Source organism: Acanthochromis polyacanthus, chromosome 19, assembly GCF_021347895.1.
Source record: "Acanthochromis polyacanthus isolate Apoly-LR-REF ecotype Palm Island chromosome 19, KAUST_Apoly_ChrSc, whole genome shotgun sequence".
Lineage (NCBI taxonomy): Eukaryota > Metazoa > Chordata > Actinopteri > Pomacentridae > Acanthochromis > Acanthochromis polyacanthus.
Window position 1 is genome coordinate 5,798,909 of NC_067131.1, and position 21,967 is coordinate 5,820,875.

The following is a 21,967-nucleotide window of genomic DNA, read 5'->3' on the forward strand; positions in this document are numbered from 1 at the left end:
TGAGTGTTGTTGCTAATCATGTCCATCCCTTTATGACTACAGCTGCAGCAGTTTACTGTAAACTGCAAGAAAACATCGAGCCAGCGTGCATGAGGCTCAAGCCAAGCAAGTCCAGATGCTTTTCTATTATCAAGGGGAAACTATCAGACCATCACTTTCACACTGGCGATGAGACTATTCCAACTGTCTCAGAGAAGCCTGTGAAAAGCCTAGGCCAATGGTATGATGCCTCCCTCAAAGACAAAGAGCAAGTAGACCAGGTAAAGAAGGAGGTAACCAGCGGCCTGGTAAACATTGATAGTACTCACTTTCCTGGCAGGCTGAAGCTCTGGTACATGCAGTTTGTGCTACTTCCATGCCTCATGTGGCCACTAACCTGGTATGCAGTGCCAGTGTCTAAGGTGGAAAAGCTGGAACCACTGCTCAGCTTCTGTGCAAGGAAATGGCTTGGCCTTCCCAGGTGCCTCAGCAGTATTGGGCTCTATGGCAAAGGAATTCGAGATCTGCCCATCTCCAGCTTATCTGAGGAGTACAAGTGTGCCAAAGTAAGAATGGAGATGATGTTACAGGAATCAAGCGATCCAATCATATCTCAAGCTGCCCCAAAAGTTGGCAACTGGGGGAGCGTGGATCTTGTCAGTGGCAACAGAGCAGGCAAAGGCAGCACTCAGACATAGGGACATTGTTGATCAAGTGCAGCAGGGAAGAGGTGGTCTTGGTGATCCATGAGACTTGGTGGTCAGCCTCATGGATCTGTCTGCAACATGCCATGAAATTTGGTCCATGGTGGCCTCCATGTCTGACCATCCTGGGTTTGTGGCACCAGTTCTGCTCAAAGCAAAGACCATCCTCCAGGAGATGAGCCGGCGTGGTACAGACTGGGGACGATTCCCTAACAGACAACTCTTATACAAAATGGGAACAGTGGAGTGATCAAGCTCACCTAGATAATCTGGTTTTGCAAAAGTGTCAAAGACAGAGCTGCACCATTCACTGATGCTAGTTTGAAGGGTATGCAACATGTTCAAGGAGGAACTTGGACTAACTCATGCCAGGGACTTTTTCTTTGTTTTAATCGTGCTCTTATGAGGGGGCAAATGCACATGTCAAAACTTATTCTTTGCATACTACATTAAAACAGAGATAAATGAAGTTACAGTTAAATAATGCATTATTTAAGAACTAGGTACCAAGACTTTACATCTGTCTCATGAATACATTATAATATATTATTGTGCTAAATACAGATGCAAATGCAGGTATGAAATAACCATTCACCTGTTATACGGAAGATATTAAACTGCATTGCACCATATTCATATATTTGAGCATTTAATTCCAGTCTAGATACATCTACAGTCACATTACATTACACTAGTAATTATGTTATTGTGTATTTGAAAGATTAAGCTTTTTTAATGGTTAATAATCAGTATATGTTTTCTATGTGTCATCACAATTCTCAAGGCAAGTAGGGAACGATCCCACAACAGATGGGTTACAAAATGACAATGGAAACAAACTGAACAAAACCCAAGACCAAAGACACCTTCAGCTCTCCTCTCTCTGTCCGAAGCCACTCCCACCAGACCAACCAGTATCTATGAATCATGACTACAATCTTAACACAGCTACGTAGCTGAAAGGTAACAATTGCAGTTTTCAACAAGTATTAATATTTTAAATATGTCAGTTTGTAATGTTCAAACATCCTTTTTAGTACACATTGTATGGATTGAGCCCAATTTTATCTGATTTTTTTTTTTTTTACCACCAACATATTTTAGAATCAGACCAAATTTCAACCAGACATGAAGTTTGAGGATCCAAGACATAGAAGTGAGTAAAATGCATGTCTGTGCAGCTTATTGTGATAACTAACAACACAATGAACTGCAGCTCAACTTGCTGTTAGTCATAAGTAAAAAATATCTCCCCTGTGGGTTGGTGTCGTTGTGTTGATGCGTTATAGATCAGCAAACATAACGCCATCATCAGTGAGGTCACCTGACTGCATGTTCTGACAGATCAGAATGAGCCCTCACCTCCCTATCTGAGACATCAATGAGATATTTTGTTGTCAGTGTTGTCAGTTTTGGCCAGTGAATTACACGTGTAAGTACAGACTACACAGAGGTATGTGTCTGTGTTAAGTTAATGGTGAATTCAATCTCTTTCCCGACTTTACTACACATCAACTTCTGGAGTAGTCCACATTGTGAAGATGGTAACTAAAAATAGAGAAGCAGACATGACATATATAATAGAGTAAGCCTTGTCAATTTTTTTTGCCATTCTGGTCCAGTAGCCGGGTTTCTCCTCCTCCTTGCTGCTGCTGAGTAGACTCATTTTTCTGTCGATCTCTCCAAGCTCATCCGAGACCTTTTCCAAGGCAAGAGACACGTCCGTCAGCTGGCTGCTGATGCCCTGTAGTAGGAATTTAGTAGAACGGTAATGAGATTATAGATCATAGGACACTGTTAGCTGCTTCATTCAGTTTCTGTTTTTTATTGTGATTAAAATTTTATTGTTTTTTTTTTAAATAAAATAATCAATTTACAAAAATATCAACAGCATCTTTTCCATGCAAACATAATTCATGTCTGCTTGACCTTTTTTCCATTTGTGTAAACCAACCCTTTGAAATGTGGTTCTAACCTCTTTGGGCACAGATGTTTCATCATCAGATGCACAGTGAAAATGTTTCTTCATCCCTGGAAGGACATAACAGACACACATTTAAGCAATGATATTAAAGTGATTATTATTCCATGAGTGAACATAGTAAGTCTTTTTGTCAGTGTAATCTCACCTCTGAAACAGCTGTGGAAGTTGCCTTTGTCCAGTTTGTCCTCACGGCTCTCATTCAGGCTTCGGTCTCTGTCAGTCTCATCATCCTGGAAGTCTTTCTCCATCAGATACATCACAAAAATTGTCTCCACGAGGCTGAGCATCATCATACCAAAAACTCCAATGCAGTAAATAGCTGAGGGGAACAAGAAGCATCATTAATGTGGATAAATCACTACTCATTGAGTCAGTATGTGATGTTCTTCCTCTATGAAGAGCGCTCCAATAAAATCAGGGCTCTTTACCTATAAGGGGGATCCTGTCTGATGAGGTAGGCAGAACTTCATTGAGAATAAGCTGCATCACTGTGACAGCAAGCAGCACAGTGACCTTGAAGCTGAGCTTCTCACCACCTCTGTGGGAGATCAGGAGGGAGGCCAAGTCCAGACACAAGAAGAAGAGAACAGGCAGCAAGAAGTTGGCAACGTAGAGGACAGACCTTCTCTTCATGGTGATCTGTGAAAAGATGTGTCAGATGTTTGATTATATTCCTCCTACATGTTTGACATCAGCAGCTATGTAGTGCACAAGTTTTCACAACACTTCAGATAAGTAAAATAGCAATGCGATTAGATTTTTGGTGAAAGGAAAAGCAGTTTTTGCAGCAGGACACTGTAAAAAGCTATGAAGCAGACATTGTACATACTGAGCCATTTTAGCTCAGAATTAATTGAAACCAACATCTTTTAGAATCGGCCAAATTTCAGCCAGACATGAAGATTGAGGGTTTTCTGTGTCTGTTTTGAAGTTAGTTACCTTGTATGTCTCTGTTGCTTGCACTTTCTCCCTTTGAGTGTTTTCCCACTTTTATTGATTAACTGAATTGCCCTTATTAGATTCACCTTTGTTGTGTTTTCTCAGTATTCTGTCTACATGCTGTTTTGCCCATTTGTTTCTTCACCTACCCTGTTACATACTTCCTCCAAAATCAGCTAAGTCTTTCCCTGGTTACTTTCTGACAAAACAAACTGACCATCCTCCAAGCAGTACCCCAGTAGGCTATTGGGGTCCTAGTTAGTATCTAGGAGACTAGCAACAGCTTCTGAGTCAGCTAGCCATTGGCCTGCTAGCCTCCTGTCAGTTTTAGAGTTTTACAGCCTGCAGTCTGCTAGCTTCTCGACTGTCCTTATGTTTGTCCCTCTTGCTGGGCCTTCCACCTGAAATTTTTGCAAGCTTCGTTTTCTCTGTTCATCTCTCCTATTCACCCTCCTGCCTGCCCATCTGTTTCATGTGTCTGTTTAGCCCCATTTTGGGCTGTGTTTATCTTCAGTTATTTGTCTGGATCTCAGCTGACTGTGACAATAAATTGCATTTTCCAAACTTTATTGTCATCTTTCACAAAGTCTTATTAAATTTTCTTTTGCTGCCATAACCTGCCTGATCACTTTCTCGGTTAAAGGGGACAGATCTGTGCTAAAGGAACAGTTTCTACTTCTGTGTGTGTCTGCACCTAGAAATACTTACAACGTAAAGAATCTTGGTATTGTTGTGAACAGTTTTTTCAGTGACTGTCAAATTGACAAACAGCCACTCGTACTGTGACCGTAACACTTCACGAGACCACTCTGTGAGCTCTGCATTGCTTTCATTGGAAATTAACTTTATGTCTTTATCTGAAAAGAAAAAAAAACTGTGAGGTTTCATAGAAGATCAACAATGAAGGAATGAAAGTGGCAGCATCTGATGAGGTGTGTTCCAAGAGTCCATTGACAGCACATATGAACCAACACGTTAGAGGCTCACCAGAGTGCATGAGGGACTTGAAAGTGAGGTTGCAGTTCTGAATGTCGAAGGGGAATTTGTAACCGGTCATCTTGCAGGTGCTGAACACCACCCGGTCAGTCCGATACCCGACGTGGCCATCATGGTTAATGAAGATGTAAGGACATGAAATGGCTTTCTCATCGATCCTGTACAGGAACAAATGAGACAGACACACATTATGTCAAATGCTTGTGTGTAACTGAATCTTACATAGTGAGCATCTGTGATAAACTGTAAAACATAAATTGAGGTTCAATTTCTAATATTAATTCATGTTTATTTTACTCAAATTTACACCCATGGTTCTTTAACTATTGAAAACGATATCCAGAAGCTAAATATCATATAATTTACTCACATATCTTCAATAATTACGTCCGGCATCCACAAAAAATGAGTAGGAACTGTCATATGTTGAAGTCCACAAAACTGATCTGGCGACCACCGAATGTGCTCGTTGTTCCAGTCCTGCACAGATAGAAGCAGTTTCAGTGGGAGGTGTGCAGGTTGTGGCAAAAGCAATTAAATAAAGGATGAAAAGATGCAAATTAAAAGTAATAATTTGTCACAATCGGGGAGCAAGTGTTCTCAGGCAAGAAAAGAAACTCACCACATATATCTGCAAGTAAGTAACAAAAGTCTGGTCGCGTTCTCTCTGTGAGCAAAGAAATACAGTGTGTGAAAATCTTTCCAGCTGCAGAAGTAACAGACTTTATCTGACAATAAACAAAGCCAGCGTCTGACTTTAGAGTGTGGGCAGATTTTCTTCAGAAGTACAAACCAGTGTAGGCCTGGTTTACACAAAATGAAGGAAAGTTAAATGTCTTTTGATCACTACAACTATGCACAGTTAAAACTAAAGATTTGCTAAGGATTGACTCATAAAAGGATTCATGCACAAAAACAGGGAGAATCATCATTATTAAACACAACATTGACTTAAAAAGCTTGAATAACTTACCACATCAAGGATGGCATAGATCGCCATGTCAATATATATCAGTGTAGCAGTAGTGTGGTGTTTAGCCGGCCGGTTCGCCATGTATTTAGGATTGTCTTTGGTCAGATTCAGGTAGTCTAAAACAGCTTGGAAGCTGCACTTATAGTCACTGTCGGGTTCATCACCTGAAATGATGTCAAGACACATTCTCAATCAGGAAAAAAAAAGACAATGAAATGATAACTTTTATACTCTAATTATGGCTTTTTAAAACAAATGGTCTCACAATATCCTAAAATTTTATTTAGAAATGACAAACAGTAAGTGAAAGACTGTTTTAAATTTGCACATTTTGCAGGCATTTAAACCAAAACAGGACTCTCCATTTGAAATCCATCTTCTAAGTGCATACTGTTCAGTCAAAGCAGCTCAATATTCTACTCAAAATCAATTCAGGGATTAAAGTTCAGTCCCAGAATCAGACACCAGGGCAGGTCAATCTTCATGCGTCCAATAATACAAACAGAAACTCTTTGTTTTGTACCTGTTTCATTACCATGAAGTTCTGATGACTTTAAACTGGAAGTATTTCCACCTGAGGGAAAACACAACACAATATTTTCACCACTGTTTCCATAAAACACATGTCCTGTGCTCAGAATAATGTGCTGCTGGTCTGTTTTTAGAAACAGGTAAAAATTGCTCATCAATACAGCTAGAATTTTTGCATTTTTTTTTTGTTTTATTTCAATTCTGCTCACCTTTAAACAGGACTGCTCTACACAACAATGACTCATTACTTGTTGACACACACATTAGAACTGCATTTTCACTAAATTTTGTTTGTGTCTCATCATTGAAATATCTAATAATTTTTAAAGATACTCTGCTTTATCCAAGGATAGACACTCTACTATCATAGCCAGAGGAAATAAGCATGAAAGAATATTTATACACACGTGGACAAAATTGTTGGTCCCCCTCAGTTAAAGAAGGAAAAACCCACAATTCTCACTGAAATCACTTGAAACTCACAAAAGTAACAATAAATAAAAATTTATTGAAAATTAAATAATCAAAATCAGCCATCACTTTTGAATTGTTGATTAACATAATTATTTAAAAAAACAAACTAATGAAATAGGGCTGGACAAAAATGATGGTACCCATAACTTCATATTTTGTTGCACAACCTTTTGAGGCAATCACTGCAATTAAACGATTTCTGTATTTGTCAATGAGCGTTCTGCAGCTGTCAACAGGTATTTTGGCCCACTCCTCATGAGCAAACAGCTCCAGTTGTCTCAGGTTTGATGGGTGTCTTCTCCAAATGGCATGTTTCAGCTCCTTCCACATATGTTCAATGGGATTCAGATCTGGGCTCATAGAAGGCCACTTTAGAATAGTCCAACGCTTTTCTCTCAGCCATTCTTGGGTGTTTTTGGCTGTGTGTTTTGGATGGTTGTCCTGTTGGAAGACCCATGACCTGCGACTGAGACCAAGCTTTCTGACACTAGGCAGCACATTTCTCTCCAGAATGCCTTGATAGTCTTCAGATTTCATCGTACCTTGCACACTTTCAAGACACCCTGTGCCAGATGCAGCAAAGCAGCCCCAAAACATTACTGAGCCTCCTCCATGTTTCACCGTAGGGACAGTGTTCTTTTCTTCGTATGCTTGGTTTTTGAGTCTATGAACATAGAGTTGATGTGCCTTACCAAAAAGCTCCAGTTTGGTCTCATCTGTCCAAAGGACATTCTCCCAGAAGCTTTGTGGCTTGTCAACATGCATTTTTGCAAATTCCAGTCTGGCTTTTTTATGAGTTTTTTTCAGCAGTGGTGTCCTCCTTGGTCGTCTCCCATGAAGTCCACTTTGGCTCAAACAACGACGAATGGTGCGATCTGACACCGATGTACCTTGGCCTTGGAGTTCACCTTTAATTTCTTTGGAGGTTGGTCTGGGCTCTTTGGATACAATTGGAACGATCCGTCTCTTCAATTTGTCATCAATTTTCCTCTTGCGGCCACGTCCAGGGAGGTTGGCTACTGTCCCGTGGGTCTTGAACTTCTGAATAATATGAGCCACTGTTGTCACAGGAACTTCAAGCTGTTTAGAGATGGTCTTATAGCCTTTACCTTTAAGATGTTTGTCTATAATTTTTTTTCGGATGTCCTGGGACAATTCTCTCCTTCGCTTTCTGTTGTCCATGTTCAGTGTGGTACACACCTTTTCACCAAACAGCAGGGTGACTACTTGTCTCCCTTTAAATAGGCAGACTGACTGATTATGAGTTTGGAAACACCTGTGATGTCAATTAAATGACACACCTGAGTTAATCATGTCACTCTGGTCAAATAGTTTTCAATCTTTTATAGAGGTACCATCATTTTTGTCCAGGCCTGTTTCATTACTTTGTTTTTTTAAATAATTATGTTAATCAACAATTCAAAAGTAATGGCTGTTTTTGATTATTTAATTTTCAATAAATTTTTATTTATTGTTACTTTTGTGAGTTTCAAGTGATTTCAGTGAGAATTGTGGGTTTTTCCTTCTTTAACTGAGGGGTACCAACAATTTTGTCCACGTGTGTACTTGGAAATATGAGTTTGTTTTCTACCTGGAATTTCCTCAAGGTGAAGATTCGACTCTTTTTCATGATCACCTTAATTAGTTTCCCCCAATTAGTTCTGTGTACAAATAGTCTTGTCTTCTTATACAGTTAGTCCATCTATCTGTTTTTAAGATTCTCCATCTGATCACACTGAATAATTTCAGTCGCTGCTACTGTCTTGTTTAAATGTCACTTTTCATTCACCTCCACTGTATTTGGCTGGCAACAGAAATATCAGACAAATCCAAACTATCTGTGGCCGGATAACAAATAAAGGTTTTATTTGAACTTCATATACCATTCGTATTGTAAAATTCTGTGAAAACTGAGTATTTAAAATTCATCAACAGGACACATTTTACACAGAAAGTCAACGGTCGCTCATGAGATTATCTGTCTGTACAGTGAAATATTTTTATGTCTCTGGTAAGAATAAGCAATTCCTTAATCAAATTAAAAAGACGCATAAAGGATTAGTGAAAAAATATATACGGCCTACCTGTGAGGAGAAGCAGTAAGAAGAAGAAGCCTGCAGGCATCATGGCTGTGAGAGGTCGGTGAGCATCCCTGTTGTCTCTGTGCTGTCTGGAGACGTTCTCTCTTGTACTTTATAACAGTGGGGCAGGGCAGGGCAAATGTGATGACCGACCACACAAAAAAAAAAGTTCCTGATGGAACAAAGCTGACAGGAAATGTCAACAAACCCACCACTTAATGGACTGTGGGCAGATCAGCTTTCCAGTTAAACCAACAGCTGCTTAATTCTCACTTCCACTGCTGATGCACATGTATGTATGTAAGAGCTGCATCAGAATTTAGTTCAATACTTAAACTACATTTCTAAACAGTAAATACACAGCAAATCTGAGGTATAATGTCATCCCTTCAAAGAAAATTTTATTTCTTGCCTCAGAAACTGACTGTTTTCATGAATGACATTCTGAAGTTTAACCTTTCTGGTTAAATATGCTCAACAAAATCCTCACATACCTCCAGATTCTAGAGACTGTAAACATTTTTACTGCTGTTTCCCCAAAGAAAAAGGTAGGTTATATTTTCTGATGTAGGAACTGATCCAACTAGGAGACTTTTAATCCCACAGAAGGCTCAGAATTGCTACAACTGCATGGTGTCCAACGCTGTCTGTGCAAAAAATAAAGACGTTGAAGCTTGTGGCGTCTGCGTACTACTTCAGGAGTGTTTCTACTCACATCCATCCTGCAGTGGACATCAAAGCAACCAGTAGCACTAAGTGAGCTTTAGGAATACTGATGTTGAACACAATAATCAGTGGACAGCACTGCCTGTAGCACACATCAGTTAAAAAACTTCAACAAGCCATGATTCCACCTAACGGACATAAAAAGATAGAAGAAGTTCAGTCATGCAGCCAAGATGTAGTGATGTAGTGATGAGTTAAACGTGTTATATGAGTTATTGTTCTGAGAAAAGACATTTCTTGCTGTTTATTGAGTCAGATCGATGCTTTCAAAGCTAATACATACAACAGATCATAGAACTCTTTGAATGACTGAAGAAGTAGGAAGAAAACACAACCTAACAAGGCAAGTTTCCAACAAGAATAAACACAATCTGCTCAATCACTCATGATCTATAAATATTGGTTTTACAATGTAAGTATGTTGAAATCCATTATTAGAAATCAAATTGCTGTACTAGAATTTGACAAAGACTAGCATTCATCCCTTCTATATGTTCAGATGCAACACTGCATAAAACAAACAGCAGCGCTTCAGTCATTGCAGAATACTTCCTATACGTATCTGGGCAGAATGGAATAAGTTTCCACAAAAGCTTTGCTAATGCTAGGATGTGGTAAAGCAACGCCTTCATAAATGCACATCGGCATCTTCCAGCAGATGTGAGAATTAAAACCACAGCTAAGTGCACAAGTCACAGACAGAGATCCATCAGAACAAGAAGACAGGAGCAGCTGTTTATGAAAGTTACTGATGACATTTTTATGGACTCAAGAATGAACAAGTTCAATATATACTGGGTATACACTGGTGCTTATTGTCTCCAGGAAGTAGACAGATACATAAACTTTAAGGTCTAACATTATCAGCTTAATTCAGCCCACAGCTTAATATTTTTGCAAGGAAATCCAACTGCCCTCCTTCTGTATGGCCTGAAAAGTCACCCAGTACTGGAAATTTCTAAATGCTGAATATAATTAGACATCCACATTCAAGTATACTGAGGTGATATAACTCTCAAACCCAGCTGCACAAACTGTTGTAGATTCTTTTCATCGGACTGTGTCGACTACAAATATATGAAGCTGCTGTTTATGCTCGTCACCTGTCCAAGCTTTGTATCCTCTTTCAACTCAGTCGGTTCATTATGACTCGCTGCTTGTGAAATCAGAGTCAATGCAAGTTTTCTCGGCCGTATTTAGGTTATCTTTCTGGTTCATATCGTTTATTGACGGCTTTGATGCTAGCTACTTTAGCTTGAAGCATGGTGTATTTTATGCTGTGGTCCTGGCTCAAGCTACAAGGTAAAAATGCTCAGGGTTGATTGGTTATGCACATCTGAAAGCACTATTTTCTAGTCTTGCATAGCCAGACCATTCTCTCTCAGTGACCGTGCAGAATGGTCTGACTGCATTATTCTGGTACAACAACATGATAATGAGGTGCAGCCAGACAGTTCTGCAGTTAAATGGTCTGACTGCAGTTGGAGTTAAATCTCACTAAACTTTCTGCCGTGGTGAAGGTGGTTTTCTTTTAGATTCCATCAACTTGAAGTGACTTTTTGTTGCTTTAGAGTGGTTTTCAAATTTCAGCAAAAAGTGCAAAAACTAGGTTTACTTCTTTAGCCTTGTCTGACGCTGTGACGTCTGTGCTCTGCAAATATTTCTGCTGCAATTCAACCGCTGTTTTCTTAGAGTACAATTACAAACTAAAGAAAAGGAACAAACAGAAACAGGCATGCAGTTCAGACAGACCACAAATTCCACTTTTATTATCCAACATTCAGGCCCACCTCATGCTGCTCTGTGTCTCTAGATTTAAGAAAGCAGAGGGGTACTAAGCAATGCTATTCATCCTCTTTAGGACTTCCTTGTGATTAGGAAACTTGGATTGAAAAAGCAATGTGAATCATGTTTACATTATGCAGAAACAACCATCTCTATGGAATGCTCCAGTTTATGAAGATACAAGCTAAAAACACACTGACCATTGTGACATAGAAAATCAAGAAAACTCTGTTGACTCTTTTAGCCACTCCGGTCCAGTACCCAGGCTTCTCCTCATCTTTCCTGTTGTGAAGAAGCAGAGATAATGTTTTTTCCATCTCCTTCAGGGCATCTGAAAGCCTCTCCAGGGCCTCGTACTCCTCTGTCAATTTGCATCCATTTTCCTGCAAAAGGGGTTTAGTGGACTGAGTTAGGGTTTTTACTGTAATTTGACTTTCACGATTATGTCTCTGCTAAGATGAGAATTCAAATGCAACCTCATTCTAACCTGTTTGACTACAGGCAGCTGCTCAGGTGGCGATTCTCCAGCAGACACAGTGTAGATTAATGTAGCCTGAGTCCATTTTTGCACCTCTGAAACAACAGGTTTTAATTAACAATTGCCAAGTATGCATTAAATTTAGATATAACCACAAGAAAGCAAAAGAATCAGAGAAGCAGCTGTGTCATTCATAAATCCCCCTGAACAATGTTGTTTGGCTATTTCGTCTGCTTATTTATATGACAATTTGTTATTAAAATCCTCTCAATGTCATTAAAACAGCTTATTTGATAGTCCATAATTCATACCTCTTTACTCATCAACCTAAACAAGTGATGCTTTAACAGGCTTGCTTTGTCCTTTAGTGTAGTTAAAGACTCCTACATTGAAATTGGAACCTCAGTCTCGTGCTACTACAAATGATGAATAGAGTTAATGCCAACTCAGTCTTCTTAAGTCCCAGAGCGCTCTCCAAGAAGTAAATGCCAGGCCAAGGTTCAATATTGTTTTACCTCAGTTTTAAACACTGCAGTGTTAAAAGCAAAAATGCTTGTGCAAGAAACCGTTTCCACTTTTCTTCATTTGTTCTTTTAATTGGAAATCAAGACTAAACCAAGATTTTGAACACAATGTCATGCAGAATTGCACAGTGAATACAAGGTTTATCATAATTGTGATGCTCCTCTGTGCCATTACTGGCCTTCAAGGGGAACTCCGGTTTTTTTCAACCTGGGGTCTGTTTTCATATGTCTTTTCATACATGTGACTGATGGAGAAATGAATTTTCAACATAGCTCCAGTATTTAGCCAGGCAGGCAGCTTAGCAGCTCAGCTAGCAGCTCAGCTAGCGAAAAGTATGGGGCAACTTGCTTTTTAACGTGCTTTTTTCCCCACACTGACCGGCTCGGATAGTCTCAACGAGTGTCCCACAACATACGAGAGATGAGAAGTGAACCAAAACGAACGAAAACCTCCAAATAGCACGTTAGGGCGGACTTTGATGCGGGGGGGCAAGTTGCCCCATACTTTTCGTTAGCTGAGCTGGTAGCTGAGCTGCAAAGCTGCCTGCCTGGCTAAATACTGGAGCTATGTCAAAAATTCATTTTCATTCTTCTGCAACTTGATGGCAACACCTTTGACCAATCGCACTTTTTGCACTTTTTGCACTTACTACAGGTTTTTCCTTATGTCTGAATTCTTGCTTGTGTTGTACGTCGTTTTGGACAAAAGTGTCTGCTCAATGAAATTGTAGATTGTAGATTGTAGTCTCACCGTCATGGCAGCTGTTGAGGCTGACTTTGCTGTGTTTGTTACAGTCCTCTCTTAGGCTTCCCTCTTGGTCCGTCTCGTCTTGGGATACAGAATCTTTGTTCATCAGATACATCACAAAAATGGTCTCCACGAGGCTAAGCAGCATCAGGCCAAAGATCCCAATGCAGTAGATGACTGAGGGAAAAAGGCAACGTTACTAATGTGGACAAATAACTACTCATTGAGTCAGTTTGTGCCTCAGTATGTCAATCATTGAGTAAACGCAAGCTGCTGAGCTTCTTTACCTATAAGTGGTATCCTGTTTGACGACGCAGGCAGAATTTCATTTAGGATAAGTTGTAACACCGTGAGGGCAAGCAGCACAGTAATCTTGAAGCTGAGCTTCTCGTTGCCGTTATCTGCAATCAGGAAGGAGCTCAAGTCCAGACACAAGAAGAAGAGGACAGGCACCAAGAAGTTGACAATGTACAGGGCCGCCCTCCTCTTCATGGTAATCTGTGAAAATAGATTTAAAGTATGTTTTACATCACCATAAGCTGAGAGAATGGCATGCAAGAATGAAGCGGCACCGTAAGGCTCAGCTGAAGTTTGCTGCTGATCACATGGAAAAGGCCTTCGGGAGTAAAGTTCTGTTGTCAGGTGAAACAAACACTGAGCTATTTTGCCACAAACATTTTTAGAAGAGAGAAAGTGAAGCCTTTAAGCCCCAAGAACACCAAACCTACCATCAAGCACGGAGGTGGCAGCATTATGCTGTGGGGCTGTTGCTTTACACAAACTGAATGGAACAATGAAGGAGGAGGATTACCTACCTAAAGCAATGAAAGAACCAAAATGCATGATTCATGATGATGAAAGATGCAGTTAAAGGAGTCACTGAAAACTTGAGACTGCCTTCACAAATGCCTGTGAATTTTTGCTTATGATTGTAATCACTCTCTGGCTTCCATCATGTATGTTTTCTGAAACTACAAAAAACCAAGACTCTCCAGGGAGTTTTAACTATCTAATTAAGCATTGCGTGAAGTCTGCTTGTATACTTTATTCTTATAAACCTAACTTAATTAGTTCAGCTCAGATGTTTATTTATTCAATTCTTCATTTTAACTCAACATTCCCAAAATTTTGAGATCCTGAGTTTTTAAATTCTGAAAATAAAAATGGGCAAGTTCAAGTTTCAGTTACTAGAAATTTACTTTCAGGAATCTAGAAAAAATGAGTTGATTTGACAGAATTTTTATGTTATGTTTTATAGTGTACATACAGTGTAAACAATGACGTCTTGGTCCACTGGTACAGTGCCATTTTTGCGGTGACTGTCAAGTTGACGAAGAGCCACTCGTACTGAGTCCTCATCAAGTGACGAGACCATTCTGTGGCCTCTGTAGAGTTGTCGCTTGGCTGGAGGCGAATGTCCCTGACTGAGTTGGAGATTAAAAAAAAAGTAAAGTGAGGTTGTTTTTGGTAGCAAGGAAGAAATGAATGATAGGTGGCACCAAAAACACAAGTGACTCCATCAGTTGCCTAGTGGTAATGACAAATATCAAACAAAAAAACATATAAAAAGCTTCATACAACTGGATCTGAGGACCTAAACATCAGGGCTTATTTTCTGAAATTTACTTGCATCACTCATGACTACCAATTCTACCTGTCAAATAAGTTGCCTTGAAATAGATCTTTACAGTAGGAAACGTCTGCCAGTATGTAGCCAGCACCAGACATCCAAACAACAAACCATAAAGCATAGTTAACCCCCTCACAAACACTCACACACACAATAACCAACATGCTCTTACTAGTGAATGAGAAAGATTTGAAGGAGAGGTTGCATTTCTGAATGTCGAAGGGGAATTTGTAAACGCGCATCCTGCAGGTGCTCACCAGTACCAGGTCATTGTGGTATTCACATAACCTTCATCGTTCATCGTGATATACAGAGTCGCAGGAGCTTTGTCCCTTTCAATCCTGTATGAACAGACAGAAACATGATTCTTCAAGACTTGGAGAACTGCATACACCGATCAGGCAGAACGTTATGACCACCTTCCTAATATTGTCTTGGTCACTTTTATGCTGCTAAAACTCCTCTGATCATAATGTTTTGCATAGTGTACCAACATGGTCTCACGGGGATTCGTGAAACTGTCACGTCAGTTTTTGTTTCGGTTTCGTGCGCACCAACACGATGTCGTCATGTTTTTCGTGCTGCTCACCACGAGCGAAACCCGCTGTGGTAATCACATCTGAAAGTGGTTTATACCGGCGGATTTCATGACAATCTAAGCTGTCCATTGGCGTTTGCGGCCGCCGCTGCGGCTGCCGCTTCGGGCCGCTGGACATTCTTTCAATTCCAATGCAAATTCGGCGGATTCATGACGATCTAAGCTGTCCATTGGCGTTTGCGGCCGCTGCCGCGGCCGCCGGACATGCAGCCGCAACAGCGGCCGGATCACATCTGAAAGTGGTTTATACCGGCGGATTCATGACGATTTAAGCTGTCCATTGGCGTTTGCGGCCGCCACCGCGGCCGCGGCTGTGGCTGGATGTCTGGCGGCCGCAATGGCGCTGCAGCGGCGGCCGCAAACGCCGATGGACAGCTTAGATCGTCATGAATCCGCCGGTATAAACCACTTTCAGATGTGATTACCACAGCGGGTTTCGCTCGTGGTGAGCGGCACGAAAACATGACGACATCGTGTTGGTGCGCACGAAACCGAAACAAAAACTGACGTGACAGTTTCACGAATCCCCGTGAGACCGGGCTGAGTGTACAGTGCTTCCGTACACTTTTGTGCAGCTGTTTTGGTACAAAATGGACAATGATATATAATTTCACTTAACGGTTCATGTTAAAAAAAACTACACAGTGTACACAAATCTAAATCCATCTATGGGACAAAAGTTGTGAAAAAAAACAATCAGCTGACATTCTTTTTAGTGTGCATTTTTGAGGACATATCAACAGTGAACATGACTGAGATGGAAATTGCCACTTTGTTCTCTTTGGCAACACCCATGATGATAAGCAGTAATTGCTGCCATGTTTTCACACCCAACTTTGTATCTAATCTAAAAATCCAGAAATTCAAAGACAAAGCAGGACAAGAGCATTAACATTCAGCAGTCCAGACAGGTTCCAGCAGCCTTCAGTGTCTAAATTCTTATCAGACACATGTATCACTTAGTAGGTAGTGTCCAGTGTTTCTAATTATGACCTGGTAGCCTATTAAGATGCTGTACAATCAATTTCTGTGATCTTTGTTCATGGTTTAGACTCTATTTCAAATTGTCACGTAAATCATCATCAAAGCAGTTTGAATACAAATCAGCTGAGCAGATCAGAAGAGTAAAAACATTGGTTAATAGTCAATTACAGTAGGAAAAAACAAGTAGTAGCTTTGATTAGTGATTCATCAGATATTTAGTCCTGTAAGAGTTGTTTTAAGAATTTGAAAACGTCACGCTTACCAGAGGTTTTGATGTTAGAAACCAGAAGATAGAAAGACACGTGTGCTGTGACTGTGCTCATGCAGATACAATTAGACTTACATTTCCTCAATCGTGAGATCTGGTTTCCACAGAGTCTCAGCGGGGACAGAAATATTATCAAATTCCACAGAACTGATTTCGGTCCCAGGAAATGTATTCGTTGTGCCACCTCTGAAGAAAACACAAGAGGCAACGGACATAAAAGGGAAGGTGGGAAATTAAGGGACAAATGTTTAAAAGGTTCCTGGGAAAATGCATTCAATTTTAAAATTTGAATGTTACGATGAAGATAGAGGAGGATTTATCATTTATCATCTATCGACAGAACTCACCATGACAGTCCAAACAAAAGGAATGAATTTCTGGTCCTTCTCAACCTGCAATGAAACATCAAAGAATACTTTAAATTCCTTGGATTTGCGTGACTTGTTTGTTTGAGTAGTAAACTATCATCATCTTAATTATCATCATCATCTTTCAGTCACAAAGTATTAATTAAACAGGATAATTAGGATAATAAGTCAACGTGTCAACCTGCCCTTCTAGTCTGGTACCATGAAAAGACATAACGCAGGGACATGAAATAGGCAAACACAGAACGGCTCACAGACTGAGTGACTTCTTTGTTGGTGCTCTACAGCGTTAAACCCACACAAGCAGCAGATTTCCATAAAATAGAAACAGACTCCACCTGTTGGCGCAACCAGGTACTACAGCTAATCAGCAATGACATACATATCCCACATTTTCTGCCTTTAGTTAATGGAAATTTATCAGTTCACAATAAGTCAATAACAATTCTAGCTTTTGAACAGATTTTAGCATATAATTCAGTCTCAATGATCTCATCATATCAGTCATTTCCTTTTATAAGGAGGTTTCCAGCGGCCACAAGCAACCATTTTCTGCAAACTTACACATTGTGCACCACTGGCCCAGCAAGTTATGATTCATCAGTGCTGTTCATCTTGTTCTGTTGGTCTTTTGCCACCTAGTGGCTCAAATGGAGCATGACAAATTAAATGGGCCATTATTCAATGTGAAAGGTAGTGTCTACAGATACAGACCAGTACCCGTAGCCTGTGGTCTACGGATACGGCACTTTCCATTTGCCGAAAGATACGGACCCGTATGCGAGTCTCGTGAGTCAAGAAGCTGCTAACCACTGCAAACTGTTGAAAAGTAAGCAAAGGTTAAAGTTAGGGTTAGGTTTAGGGTCCGTACCTGTAGTACCGATGCTACGGGTCCGTACCTCTAGCGTCTACCGGAAGTCACGTGACCAGATCTCGCGTATCCGATTGGCAAATAGAAAGTGCCGTATCCGTAGGCCACAGGCTACGGGTATGGGTCTGTACCTCTAACAACAACCATGTTGAAAGCAATCAAGGGAAGAACTTCCATTGGGAAGCTGAATACTTGTATAGCCACTAACTGGTGATAGCACTCAGAGTGCTATTATGGGATGGATCATTCTGTGCAAGAATGTATTGGTCTAAAGAGATTTATCTTTCTTGATCATAATTTTCATTGCAAATGGTTTTACTGTGATGTCGATGCCACAGATAGTTTTCAGCCACTCAGTATCTGATAACAATTTCTATAATAACCTATAACTTTTTTCCTCGACTCCATACAGACTCAATCCACATACAACCAAATCTTTTAAATTGTCCGACAAATTATGCATTAACAACTACCACATCTAGGATGGCAAAGAGCAGAACTTCCAAAGACACTCGTGTGGGGCGTCTGTAGTTCCTAACAGGTCGGGTCATGGAGTACAGCTCATTGGTTCTGGTCATGTTTAAGTGGTTTTAAAACAGCCTGATTAACTGCAGTTCTGCTCAGAGGACGCTTCATACAGCAAAACACCAAGACACATTCGTCAGAACAGAAAGGATTCTTAAAAACACGAAAGAAGCTCTAATTTTTCTCTAATTAGGCCCTTTAGAAACATGGTGTTTATCTACACATCAGTTTACTGTATGAGCTCCTTCAATTTATGAGAATTACATCAGTTTCTGTGGTCGGTGTTTATTGGTGTTTACCACCAGCTCACAAATATCCAGTGATCGCGGTCACAAGGAAGGCCATTATGAGATGGGCGTTGCATGACTACAGGACTGTAGATGAAGGTTTTAGCCCATTAATGATTTTTAACAGTGAGCAGTTTTCATTGTAAGGTTCAAATTGGACTCAAATACATTTAAAGACATTATGAAGACAATAAGATATTTTACCATTGATGTGCTCCTGTCCTCTCGATTCTGTTACTCCTGAAATTCAAATGAATCACTAGTTAAAGTCTTGACAGAAGCAGACTGCTGAACCAAAAGACCATGCAGACAAATTGGTGACACTTCACAATAAATGTGTAAATCATACACATAAGCAAGATTAATGATGACTTATTGCATGAATTCATGCAAAATGTATCATGAATTTGTGTACTGTAACTAATAATGAAGTGATGTGGTTCTTACTTGGTTATTTCACTGACTTCATAGTTGACTAAAGAAAATGTACTTGATGCATTAATTAATATACCACTGAATTAGCATAATTTCAAGCACTCAGCAAGAACATTTCCTACTCTAATATTCTAAAATATTTGTAAAGAGTTTTCTAACATGAAGCTTCAGTACTCTTTTTGTATTAAACAACTGGAGGCAAGCTTTCACTGCGGACAAGAAAAAGGAAGAATCTGCTACTTTACATAATCAAGAAATCTCTTTTTTGTGTTTTGTGACTGCATATACACATATATTATAATTTTGGATGAAATGTTTTGCTTTGTAGTATCATTATTGCTGATATACATTTTCAGGTTCACTAGGTGATCCATGTTTGAGATGTTCTTTGACCAAGAAATGTTCATAAGGATTCAAAATATTGTTGTATTAAGAAATATTATTCAACTGAAATCTGTGCTTGTTCTGTAGTCACTTGTGTTTGGTGGGTTCGCATTTCGCCTTGCAGCCAGAGATCGCCGTTTCACTCCCAGGCACCCCATGTGCCCAAGGACCCCAAGGAACCTTATGTGCTGCAGTTCCCAAGGTCCCCCACAACCCAAGATCCCCCAGCAACCAAGGTGTTCAAGGTCCCCCACAACCTAAGTCCCCACCAAACCAAGGTCCTCCAGCGACCCTAGGTGCCAAGTCCTGGCTCCAGCAACCTCAGGTGGTACACTGTCCATTGTAAAAGTGAGGCTACCGGTCCAAGGTGCTACACCAGAAGCCCCTAATAGACCAGTCGCTAACCTTAGCAGCTTCATCTGAAGGACCAGATTTCAGAAATCGATGATGCCATGAAGAGTATAAGCACTCCTTTCAGTGTTATCTGTTGAACTAATTGAACATGTTGGCTAATTAGTTTTGTCAACACTTCCTGGGATCTTTCTGCATGGAGTTTGCATGTCCTCCCTGTGCATGTGTGGGTTTTCTCCAGGTACTCCGGCTTCCTCCGACAGTCCAAAAACATGCTGAGGTTAATTGGTGATTTGAAATTGTCCGTAGGCGTGAATGCAAGTGTGATTGTTTATGTCAATATGTACCCCTGTGATAGACTAGTGTCCTGTCCAGGGTGTCCCCTGCCTTCGCCCGAGTCAGCTGGGATAGGCTCCAGTCCCCAAAGACCCTAATGAGGATTAAGCGTTGTATAGATGATTGATGGATTATCAGGGGGCACATCACTGAACTGATGGTCTGATGTATACTATACAATACAATGCAAGCAGACACTTGTATCTAAAGCGACATACATCTGAGAGAAGATACAACATGAGGTAGGGGCAGCACTAAAAGCCCTGCTCAAGGCCTCACTGGACCACGTTTTCAACCACCAATCTCCTGGGCCAAAGTCAGGGGTATTAGTCACTGAGCTATCCAGACTGTGGGTAGAAGTGAGTCATTGGTCGCTTCTGTCAGCTGGTTTGTCGGTGGATTATCGATTTTAATGATGGCGTGAGTGACTTTTGGTGTGAGTGACTTTTGGTGAAGTATTACTCAGAAATTAGCAGTCTGACTCACTAAATGTGAATTGCAGTTATAGGCCTGTCTTTGGCCTTGCATTTCATTAGTGGGAACAACTACCACAAGCTACAGGCAGGAATCTACCACACTGAAATTTTCAAGTTTTGCCAAAAATTTAGATTGTGCAGTAAGGCAGTCTTGCGAGTGAATTTGGTAAATTGGTCACTGTAATGACAGCAGTTGTCTTCCTGCATAACAAAACGGTTCTGCTGTCACTATTTTGAGGGGACACCATCACTGCATCCTGGGCTTACTGTGACTGGTTTAAAGAAACACAAACACGCCACAGCTTTTCCCCTACAGCAGAATAAGATCAGAATAAGCAATCAGACCATTCTGCACAGCACTGTGTCTGCATCAGAGAATGGTCTAGCAATATGAGACTGGCAATATATCAGTTTTGTATTAAATCCTATTCCGGTCATTAAATAAATCCCTAAAATATATTTTTTACAATAATAAAATACAAGAATTTCATTTATCCCCAACGGGAAATTCAATATAATATAACAATCAGTTTTCTGTGTCAGGGTTACATATTTTATCCTCCCCTGGCACACACATGGCAGCTTGAGCACACCAGCTCACCTATAACTCTACCCAAACACTGTGAAACCACTTGACTGCACATGGTCTATTTTTTTTTTTACTAATTCGGCCATTCATGGTTGAAGTGGAAACTGATTATGAGGAACAATAGCAACACAGAAAGTCCCACCATGGAAGCTGACAGGATTGATTCCTTCAGTTTAATACATACAAAAGCCTCTAAGTCTGAAGAGATTGTGATCGGCACACTATAGTCTTAAGGTGGTAATGCTCAGCTATGTTTTTGACTGGTTATTTCTCCCATTATTTGTCTTCAAGCACATCAAAAAACACCATATGGACATGTTAGTAAGTTAAAAAATGTGATTTTCAAGCAGAAAGGGGTCTTTAAGTAACAGTGAACTAGCAATCCTCAACTGATAACGTCAGATAATCACATAGAGGCACACTCACATCATTAGTATTTCACAGAAAGCAACAGGCATTCATGACACATTTTGTATTAATTCACACATTAGCATCCATGCAGTAGTTAAGCATTGCATAAATGTAGAATTTATACACTAACAAATGGCACATAGCTTTCCACTATCTTAATTCAAAAATTTAAAATAATACACAAAAAAGAATGTTAATTTAAATCCAGCTTTATCCAGAATAGAAGGATTTCTGACACTTCATTTTTGATACTACTTTTTCCCCACTTACCTGTGAGGAAGAGCAGAAAGAAGAAGCCTGCAAGCATCATGGTGTGAGCATCCCTGTCGTCTCTGTGCGCCTCGATGTTTCCTGCTGTGATTATATCACCGGAAGAGGCAGGGCGAATGGAATGACCAGCCCTCTTTTTCCCCTTATATAAAAATACATTTCAAAAAACCACCATCTGTGGGCCGATTAGCTCTTATCAACCAAAAGCTATTTACTTCCCCCTTCCACTTTTGTAGTTGTTTGTTTGTTCTTTAAAAGCAGA

General features: G+C 40.2%; 1 protein-coding gene and 1 pseudogene across 1 annotated transcript; both read right to left on the reverse strand.

Annotated features, from left to right (window-relative positions):
* Positions 1-1,056: 1,056 nt before the first annotated feature.
* Positions 1,057-9,031, reverse strand: LOC110948353 (5-hydroxytryptamine receptor 3A-like). Its single transcript, XM_051939623.1, has 11 exons — positions 8,665-9,031; positions 6,099-6,149; positions 5,576-5,739; positions 5,225-5,269; positions 4,973-5,082; positions 4,594-4,760; positions 4,315-4,463; positions 3,096-3,306; positions 2,813-2,986; positions 2,659-2,714; positions 1,057-2,427 (listed from the first exon to the last, which is right to left on the reverse strand). The coding sequence occupies exons 1-11, from the start codon at positions 8,705-8,707 to the stop codon at positions 2,188-2,190; spliced, it is 1,410 nt and encodes a 469-aa protein (XP_051795583.1). The 5' UTR covers positions 8,708-9,031; the 3' UTR covers positions 1,057-2,187.
* A 620-nt stretch (positions 9,032-9,651) lies between these two features.
* Positions 9,652-18,225, reverse strand: LOC110948351 (5-hydroxytryptamine receptor 3A-like; annotated as a pseudogene).
* Positions 18,226-21,967: the final 3,742 nt, after the last annotated feature.

Excerpts from the sequence above, each read along its gene's own strand:
- LOC110948353 (XM_051939623.1), bottom strand. The coding sequence starts at position 8,707 with ATGATGCCTGCAGGCTTCTTCTTCTTACTGCTTCTCCTCACAG. Across the intron at positions 5,270-5,575 it reads TCTATGCCATCCTTGATGTG|AGAGAACGCGACCAGACTTT; the intron begins GTAAGTTATTCA and ends CTTTGCTCACAG. Across the intron at positions 5,083-5,224 it reads CTTACTTGCAGATATATGTG|GACTGGAACAACGAGCACAT; the intron begins GTGAGTTTCTTT and ends CTATCTGTGCAG.